The sequence below is a fragment of the Ipomoea triloba genome, chromosome 1, assembly GCF_003576645.1.
Source record: "Ipomoea triloba cultivar NCNSP0323 chromosome 1, ASM357664v1".
Classification (NCBI taxonomy): Eukaryota; Viridiplantae; Streptophyta; class Magnoliopsida; order Solanales; family Convolvulaceae; genus Ipomoea; species Ipomoea triloba.
Genome location: NC_044916.1, coordinates 38,081,282 through 38,091,256, shown reverse-complemented (window position 1 = coordinate 38,091,256; position 9,975 = coordinate 38,081,282). Strand labels below are relative to the sequence as shown.

Sequence of the window (9,975 nt, the reverse complement as noted above, 5' to 3'; positions counted from 1 at the left end):
TAATTATGACAGAAATTAAAGTTTGACAGATGTTGTTGATTGTCTAGGCAAGCCAAGTGGTTGATGAAGTGAATTTGTGGGTTGAAAAAAAAACTAATAGTCGTATCAACCACATACTTCCTCCAGGTGCAGTTAACAATAGAACACGGCTCCTTTTTGCAAGTGCATGGTATTTTAATGGAGCTTGGAGTCAAGAGTTTGATGCAAGGATGACGAAGGATCACAAGTTCCACCTCCTTAATGGAAGCTCTATACAAGTCCCCTTCATGAGCAACTATGTGAAGCAATCTGTGAAAGCATTCAATGGTTTCAAAGTCTTAAAACTATCTTATAATCGAGGCAATGATTATAAGGAGCGCCGGAGTTTCTCCATGTACTTCTTTCTGCCTGACGCCATGGATGGACTGCCATCTTTGCTGGAAAAAGCGACCTCTGAATCTGGGTTTCTAGAGCGCCACCTCCCTACCCATATGGTTTCAGTGGGAAAGTTTCTGATCCCAAAATTCCAAATATCTTTCCAGTTTGAAGGTTCAAGAGTTCTGGAGGAGCTTGGGGTGGTGGCGCCGTTCAATCGCACGGTTGGGGGTCTCACTGAGATGGTGGATTCACTGGGGGGTTATGAGCTTTATGTTTCAAAAATCCTGCACGGATCGTTTATTGAGGTTAATGAGGGAGGAACAGAAGCCGCAGGTGTTTAATTACCGAGTTTTCTGATGTTTTCATCTCTGAGGAATAATTTATTTGTAATGTACTGATCTTGAGTAATGATATTCTTGTTTTTGTTTTAAAAAAAATTTATTGATGGTAAAAATAATTTTTGTGGAACTAAATTTCCTACTTTAACAATAATTCAGGGACACTAAAAATGGCTTTTCCTCTAAATTCAATCTTGGTTTAATGGCCATTGCGCAATCTTGGTTGGTGAATTACGTTGCATTAGAGTACATCTTTTTCAGTTTTCAAAAAAAGAGTACACCTTTTTCATTGTTTTCATAAGACGTGTTTAGTCCCCCCTCATAAAAATAGCAAGATGTGCTTATAAATTTTATGACGAGGAACGGTGGAACCTGGTCATGGTCAGGATTGCCTGCTTACCGGCCCGCTTTAATCATAAAAACTGCCATAAATAGTGTTGGGATTTTGAAGAAACCTAAAAGCATTGCACGTCTTCAATTCTTCGTTCCCAGAGGCAAACATGGACGTTAACAGTAAATCGATCACGAATCAGGTGGATCTTTCATTAAAGCTCGCGAAACACGTCTTCTCTACACAGGCCGAAGGAGATTCCAACCTAGTTTTCTCTCCTCTCTCCATTAACGTCATCTTGAGTCTCATCGCCGTCGGCTCCAATTCCCCAACTCGCGATGAACTCCTTGCTTTTCTCATGTCAGACTCCACCGATCTCAACACATTTTACTCTCAGATCGTTGACAATATACGTGTAGACGGCAGTCTTACCGGCGGCCCATGTTTGTCGGTGGCCAGCGGTTTGTGGATCGATCGCACTCTGCCGTTAAAGCCTTCATTCAAGTATGTGGTGGACAGTGTTTACAAGGCCGCTTCTGAATCCGTTGATTTTCAAAACAAGGTTTGATTTATAGGTTTAATTTAGTATGGGGAAAATTAGTGAAATGAAAAACTTGTTTTAGAGCATTATTATTTTTTTAATAGAAAAATATGAACAGTTCTTCGTGTTTTTAGAATTTAGAGAATATCTAATTTTTTAAATTTGGAGAAATGTAGAAATATATGAATGAATAGTAAATCAACACTGTAACAACATTTTTAAAATAGAGAAAAATAGAGATTTGATGTAAACAATTCGATCTGGTTAACCTGTTGATTAATTATATATACATATATAAATTAAAGCTAAGTATGATGTTGTTGTTGATTGTCCAGGCAAGTGAAGTGGTTGATCAAGTGAATTCGTGGGCTGAGAAAGAAACTAAAGGTCTTATCAACAACTTACTTCCTCCCAGTGCAATCGACGATACAACAAGGCTCATTTTTGCAAGTGCACTGTATTTTAAAGGAGATTGGTCTAAGAAGTTTAACGAATCGAATACGCAAGATCACGAGTTCCACCTCCTTAATGGAAGCTCTATACAAGTCCCCTTCATGAGAACCTGTGTGAAGCAGTATGTGAAAGCATTCAGTGGTTTCAAAGTCTTAAAACTATCTTATAATCGAGGCAATGATGATAAAGAGCGTCGTAGTTTCTCCATGTACTTCTTTCTGCCTGACGCCATGGATGGACTGCCATCTTTGCTGGATAAAGCGAGCTCTGAATCTGGGTTTCTAGAGCGCCATCTCCCTACCAAACTAGTCTCAGTGGGAAAGTTTCGGATCCCAAAATTCCAAATTTCTTTCCAGTTTGAGGTTTCAAGAGTTCTGGGGGAGCTTGGGGTGAAGGCGCCGTTCAATCCCAGGGGCGGGGGTCTCACTGAGATGGTGGATTCACCGGAGGGTTCTGAGCTCTATGTTTCCAAAATCCTGCAAAAATCATTTATTGAGGTTAATGAAGGAGGAACAGAAGCCGCAGCTGTTTCAGTTTCTTTAATGGTGGTTGGAGCAGGTTTCAGGATAGAGAAAGAAGATAAAACAGACTTTGTGGCTGACCATCCCTTTCTGTTTGCCATTAGAGAAGATTTGAGTGGTGCCATTCTCTTCGTTGGGACTGTGCTTCATCCTCAGTATAACTCAAAAAACCTCCCTTCAAAACCCACACCAGCCCTACCGCCCCCTTGGGTATTCTGGGAGCGTTCTCGTAGACCATCTATCGGGCCAGAGAGTATGGGACTTTTGCAATCTCTTAGACCCTTTGTTGGGGGGTCGGAGAATAAGGAACTTTTAGAGTGGGATTTAGCTGAAATAGAACGATTATTCCAATTCTAAAAAGATGGGTGATTGAACTCCGGTCCATTTAAAACCGCAAGAGTTATTGGGATCAATCAATTAAACATTTTTTTTTGCTTTCTTCCATACGGATCAAATGTTTATTATCTATTAAATAATATAAATATTCATTATTCAATGAAGACAATATTTTATATATTCAAGAGAAACTGACACTTTTAGTCATAAGCAAATAATAGATTTTGTAGAATTAATTCTTAAAAAATCAAATTCCTCACTTTAACCATGATTGTCAATTGATCAATCAAAGACACACTAGTACATACTAAGATGGAAATGACGGAGGATTCTCTCTCTGCGAAGAACTCGCCGGCGGCGACCGCTCGGTCACCGGAAGACGAAGATCTACTCCAACGTAACACTAAGAAAATGAAACGACCAAGGGATTCAACGGAGAAATCAAACCAGGTTCAACCAGCAGAAATCGGGCAAGAAACAACTACGTTTGCCGGTCTCAAATCTCCGGATTCCACTCGATGGCAAACTCCAGTCGAAACACCCAACACAGCCTGGGGCAGAAAGAATGTCGAGGATCCGTTTGATAAGGAAACGGCTTCTGACGACGAAATTATGGGCGATGAAAGAGCGGACCCGAATTGTCCGATAATCCGAGTAACAAAGGAAGAGAAAGAGAGGCTGCGCCGGCCATGGCGACGGACGCTCATCATCAAATTGCTAGGAAGAAAGGTGAGTTACTCGTTCTTGATTAATAGATTGCAGAGGATGTGGAAGCCAGAAGCAGGCTTCGACCTAATCGCCCTCGACCAAGACTTCTATCTGGCAAAATTCGAATCCCTACGGGATTACGAATTCGCAAAATATGATGGACCGTGGATTATACTGGGCCATTATCTTACCGTACAAGAATGGGTTCCCAATTTCATACCCTGGAAGAACAAATTAGACAAACTCCTAGTCTGGATCAGATTTCCCTCACTGCCGATTGAGTATTTTGAGGAGGAGTTCTTGATGAAAATAGGCAGAGAAGTCGGTCGCCCAGTAAAGGTCGACTACACAACAAGCTTAGTTTCAAAAGGGAAATTCGGTAGGATTTGTGTTGAGTTGGATATGACCAAACCATTACTATCAAAATTCACGTTAGCTGAAGAAGTATGGCCTATTGAATATGAGGGGATCCACATGGTTTGTTTCAAATGTGGCATCTATAGCCACAAACAAGGGCAGTGCGGAGGCGAAGGTAGTAAGGATGAGGAGATCGGAGATCAACAGCTACTCGAAGAAGCCCAGGCTGAAGGACAATAGACACAGAGGACGCAACCAGTACCACAACGACCGACCGCACCAACCCGCGATTACAAAGACAACTTTGGGGCTTGGATGCTTGTAACAAAGAAAGACAGAAGAGGGCAGAGAAAGCCGGACAATCGACCCCCAGGTCCACCAGTTAAAGGAAGGAATCAGAACGCAACGTTGAACCCTAACCCAGGGGCAATGGCGACAAGCTCTCGATTTGCCGCACTGGAGCAATTAGCCGACTACGAAGTCGATCCAATGCAAGAAGGCACTACGCCAACCACTAATAACATGAACACGACAAGGAACTTGCCTGCAATTCGAACCACCCCTCACATCCAAGCGCATGTGACTCAAGGACCAATTCCTCAGTTATCTCAAGGAAGACAGCCTCGGTCAAGCGGCCGAGGGGCATATAGAGGCAGGGGTGGCGGAGGAGGGCTCCCCAGACGAGCTGCAGCAGAGACTGAACACACGGTCGTGAGGGGTTCAAGAAACGGGAAGCAGATTATGACAACGGTAGTCCACCATCAATATGACCTCGGGGAATCATCAAACAGAGCTGAAGAGGATGCTGCTTTACTTGGAGAACCACCCGATCTTGCCAGGGTCTTTACTGACAATCTGGGCGTTGAGGATACAACTATGGACGATGACACTGGCCAAGAAGGCCAGTTCGTTCCTGTTCTATGAGTGTTTTTGTGCAATTGTGCACTTTTTTCTTGTTTTTGCTGGTTTTTAATGATTATATTAATTTGGAATTGTCAAGGTGCTGCCTCTAGGGCTTTTAGGCGCACCTTTAAACATTTTTGCAGAGAATATTCTCCAGAGATTGCATGCCTGCTCGAACCCAAAGTTTCGGGTGACAGGCTAACTCTATTTGTTTTGATTTTGGTTTTGATGAATGGGTTAGGGTTGAAGCGGTTGGATTTTCGGGTGGTATATGGGTCTTTTGGAAACTACCACTACAGGTAGAAATCCTAGGCACACACCCACAGTTTATTAACTTGCAGGTGATGGAACAAAACTCAACTCCTTGGGTTTTCTCAGCAGTGTATGGGAGTCCAAATCCATCCCTTCGAAAAAGTTTGTTTTCTAACCTTACTTTGCAGGCCTTTACCCCACAAACCCAATGGTTAGCTTGTGGGGATTTCAACTCTGTTATTAACATCAGTGAAGTATGCAATAAGGAGCACTTTAACTCCACCAGATGCACAGACTTTAGGGAGTGGATATTCCGGGAAGGCCTAATAGACTTAGGTTTCAGGGGCTCAGTATTTACATGGATGAGAGGAGTCAATTCTTCAACATTTAATGGAGCCCGTTTGGACAGAGCCCTATGCAGTGCAGATTGGAGACTTAGATTTCCAGACGCTGAGGTAGATCACCTGCCTATAGCCAATTCCGATCATGCACCATTGCTTATAACAACAAATCCTCGGCTGAGAGCTAGAAATACAAAGAAGTTTAGATTCAATATGGTTTGGACAACTCACAAGGACTTTCTAAACTGCATTCGAAAGGCATGGAGTACAGGTAATGATTTAGAAACTAACAAGAGGTTAACAGCAGAAGCCTTGACAGATTGGAACGTCAACACATTTGGTAATGTGTTCCAAAGGAAGAAACGACTACTAGCTAGAATTAAAGGGATACAAAACTGCCTTACTCAACAACTGACCCGAAATCTCATCAAGTTAGAGAAAAGGTTGAGGGAGGAACTTGATGAGACACTAGCGCAGGAGGAGATTTTATGGTACCAGCGGTGTAGAGAACAATGGATTACATCCGGGGATCGGAACACCCGCTACTACCACACGGCCACCTCAGTCAATAAGTCACATACCAGAATTGATAAGCTCAGGACTGAGAATGGGGAATGGCTGACTAACGAAGGCACAATCAGAAGTTATATTCGCAATTACTTCAGTCAGCTCTTCTCGAAAAATAGAAATAGCAGGCCCCAACCTTTTATTCAGGGTCATTTTCCCAGACTGACAGAGGAGGATTGGAGGGAAGTGAACCGACCATTTGAGCCAGAAGAAATCAAACAAGCTCTTTTCGAGATGGACCCTTGCAAAGCCCCGGGCCCCGACGGGTTTACTGCTGGCTTCTACCAAAAAGCCTGGTCTATTGTGGGTAATGAAATATTAGATTTTGCATCTGAATTCTTCTTAACAGGCACCTTCCCTACAGGCACGAACGATACAGTTATCACCCTCATTCCAAAGGTGGCCTCCCCTGAATCAGTCAAGCAACTGCGGCCGATTGGGCTTTGCAACGTGTCATACAAGGTAGTAACGAAAGCAATGACAACCAGGCTGAAGGATATTTCTAAGAAATTAATTGGGCAACACCAATCAAGCTTTATACCAGGACGACAGATCGCAGATAACATCATAGTTTTCCAATAAGTACTCAATTCCATGCGAACCAAAAAGGGCCAAGTAGGGTGAATGATAATGAAGATTGATTTGGAAAAGGCATACGACAAGCTGTCTTGGGAGTTCATTGAAGAATCTCTCTCGGATATCGGCTTTAACGCAGCTTGGAAAAGGAACATTATGAGCTGCATTTCAACATCAAGACTGGCGATCAACTGGAGTGGACAACAATCGGATTGGTTCAGACCTTCAAGAGGAATAAGACAGGGAGAACCTATCTCCCCCTTACTCTTTGTTTTATGCATTGAAAAACTTAGTCATCTCATCCTTGATTCTGTGAATTCGGGTAGGTGGAAAGGTATTAAACTGACTAGACATGGTCCTCATTTATCGCACTTGTTTTTTGCAAACGATATGGTGCTATTCGGAGAAGCTACAATCGAGCAGGCCCAGGAAATGATCTCATGCCTAAGGATCTTCTGCGATCACTCAGGCTAGAGCGTAAATACTCAAAAGTCATCACTGTATTTCTCGAAGAACACACAAGCCGATCTACAACATCAACTGGCCAATATGACTGGAATCCCGAGAGTGGATGACTTGGGAAAATACCTAGGTATTCCATCGATCCATGGCAGACCAAAGAAAGACACGTTCGCAAGCCTGATTGAAAGAATGCAGAACAGACTAACGGGCTGGAAATCAAAGACCCTTTCTTTTGCGGGAAGACTCGTTCTCGCTCAATCTGTACTGTCAGCGATTCCTTTCTATGCAATGCAAACGACGACCCTTCCGGTTGGGGTAACCAAAGCTATGGAGCAGCTTATCAGAAACTTCCTATGGGGCAGCTCAGCAGACGCAAGAAAGAGCCACCTAGTTAACTGGCTGACGGTCACCAAAAGTAAATCGGAGGGCGGACTAGGCCTTCGCAGACTTGACTCCATGAACGAGGCATTCCTAGCCAAACTTGGATGGCGGCTGTCACAGGGTGAAAATGGTCTATGGACACAGGTGCTAAAGGCAAAATACTCGGTCACATCCCAAGACTTTACAACCTGGAAACCGAAATCAAATATGTCGGTCGTTTGGAAAGGTATCTTGAAGACAGTCCCTATTCTATTAAAGGGAAGGGCAAAGCTAATAAGGAATGGCTCCAGCACCGCCTTTTGGCGAGACAGATGGGTAGGGGACTGCCCTCTCATAGACAAGGCAACATCATTAGTTTTCCTTCCAGACCAATATAGATCAGTCAGGTCCTATTGGAGCAGAAGAAGGGGATGGAAATGGGTTCAATTCCAACATCTCCTCCCGGAATCAGTTCTGAACGAGATAGCAGCCATCATAGTTGAGGAAGATTCAGAATTGGAGGATCTCACAGTTTGGAGACACGAGACCGCAGACTCATTTTCGGTCAGCTCAGCTTATGACATAGCGTGTAACCATTCTACTATGTTAGAAGCAACTAAGTGGAATGCCATATGGAAACTCAAAATTCCAAGCCGCATAAAGACGTTTCTATGGCTATCCCGACATGAGAAAATTCTGACGAATAGTTTGAGAACCCGCAGGGGTATGACAGATGATAACAAATGCCACATGTGTAGGGACAAAGCAGAGGATGCTGATCACGCTCTGCGGAAATGCCCAGCTGCAGATATGCTCTGGTCCAGAATATTACCAGTATTCCATGCAAATACACTGAACTTATCATTTAAAGAATGGTTGGATTGTGGAATATCCAATAAGGGCAGCCGATCCAAACCTACGAGTGATAATGTGACATTCGCGACATTGATTTGGTGGGTGTGGAAGTGGAGAAACGAGGCCATTTTTAGAAACACAACCCAACCCCTCCTCTCCAAGATTGCATGGATTGACTCCCAGGTGAAGGAAATAACAGCAACCTTTGAAAAAGGTCCAAATTTGCTACTCTCAATTAATTCATACAAATGGGAGAAATTAGCATGGTCTAAGCCTGAGGAAGGTATGATCAAGATTAATTTTGACGGGGCAGTTGATCCCAGAACAAGCAGTGCAGGTTGCGGGGGGACCATAAGGGACTCCCAAGGGTCATGGAAAGGAGGATTCATCTGCAACATAGGGTCCTGTCCACCATTACAAGCTGAAGCATGGGCGCTACTCAGAAGTATACAAGTAGCAAATCACATGGGATTCAGAAATGTCACCTTCGAAGGTGACTCCATGGAACTTACTGCTGCAGTGAACGAAGGGATTATCAACAATAGCAGAATTTGCAACATCGTCAGAGCCTGCTATCAAGAGCTAAGGCAGTTAGAAGCTTGGAAGATTACTGCCATACCATGTGAGATCAATGCTCCGGCAGACCGCATGGCAAGCTTTGCAAAGATGCATCCAAGAGGTATTCACATCATCAATGACCCTCCGGAGAGTATCCTGGATCTGCTTGAGTTCGATAGCTTAGGATTCCCACAATGGCGTTTAGCGTATGGCTCTAACTGAGACCTATGTATATCACTTGGGTTTCCCCCCTCCATCAAATATTAAAAAAAAAAAAGACACACTAGTACAAAATCAATCATATACATGTGAAGAATCTGCGTCTGAAGTTTAAACACCATACGCGTAAGGTGGGGTGATCGGCATTGCATCGTTGTGTGTATATAATTTAATAAAAAATGTGTGTTTATATTATTAGATATTCCGTAATAAACAATTAATACCACTAATAAATGTTCCTTAAAATAAAAAATAAAAAATGTGTGTTTATATTATTATATACTCCGTAATAAACAATTAATACCACTAATAAATGTTCCTTTAAAAAAAAAATCAAAATCAACTTATATTAAAGCATCAAAATGAACCGAATTACAATAGGCTGAGAATGTATTAACAAAACATGGCTAGTCCTAATCTGCCCATTGTAATAAATGGACCAAGCAGAGTTGACTCACTCAAATTGTGTATAAATTCCAGACTCATTGATCTATTTGACACCTCTAGTCAATGGTGAAAACCAATGCTGTTTGTTTTCTCTTCCTTTTTAGTTAAACTTGTCTAACAGTGCTTTAACGATAAAAGCTCTAAAAACTGCCATAAATTGTATACGGTCCCACTCACCGACCCACTTTGACGAGTTTTATACATTTATGGCCCATCAAAATTCGGTCCCATTCCGCCGACATGCTTTAATGGTAAAAACTCTAAAAACTGCCATAAATTGTTCACCGACCCACTTTGACGAGTTTTTATACATTTATGGCCCATCAAAATTTGGTCCCACCCGGCCGACGTGCTTTTACAATAAAAGCTCTAAAAATTGCCATAGATTGTATACGGTCCCACTCACCGACCCACTTTGACAAGTTTTATACATTTATGGCACATCAAAATTCGGTCCCACCCGTCGACGTGCTTTAACAGTAAAAGCTCTAAA

The 9,975-nt window shown here is 42.6% G+C and overlaps 3 protein-coding genes across 3 annotated transcripts in view; all 3 read left to right on the top strand.

Moving 5' to 3' along the window:
- The window catches only part of LOC116013650 (serpin-ZXA-like), a 2,058-nt gene extending 1,360 nt beyond the window's left edge, over window positions 1-698 (top strand). Inside the window, exon 2 of the mRNA XM_031253528.1 lies at window positions 48-698. Coding sequence (XP_031109388.1) covers window positions 48-698 — 651 coding nt within the window. The remainder of the gene's footprint in view (window positions 1-47) is intronic.
- A 479-nt stretch (window positions 699-1,177) lies between these two features.
- Window positions 1,178-2,898, top strand: LOC116013642 (serpin-ZX-like). Its single transcript, XM_031253515.1, has 2 exons — window positions 1,178-1,588; window positions 1,903-2,898. The coding sequence occupies exons 1-2, from the start codon at window positions 1,196-1,198 to the stop codon at window positions 2,896-2,898; spliced, it is 1,389 nt and encodes a 462-aa protein (XP_031109375.1). The 5' UTR covers window positions 1,178-1,195.
- A 297-nt stretch (window positions 2,899-3,195) lies between these two features.
- On the top strand, window positions 3,196-4,182 carry LOC116013635. Its single transcript, XM_031253503.1, has one exon. It carries the CDS (start codon window positions 3,196-3,198, stop codon window positions 4,180-4,182), a length of 987 nt encoding a protein of 328 aa, XP_031109363.1.
- Window positions 4,183-9,975: the final 5,793 nt, after the last annotated feature.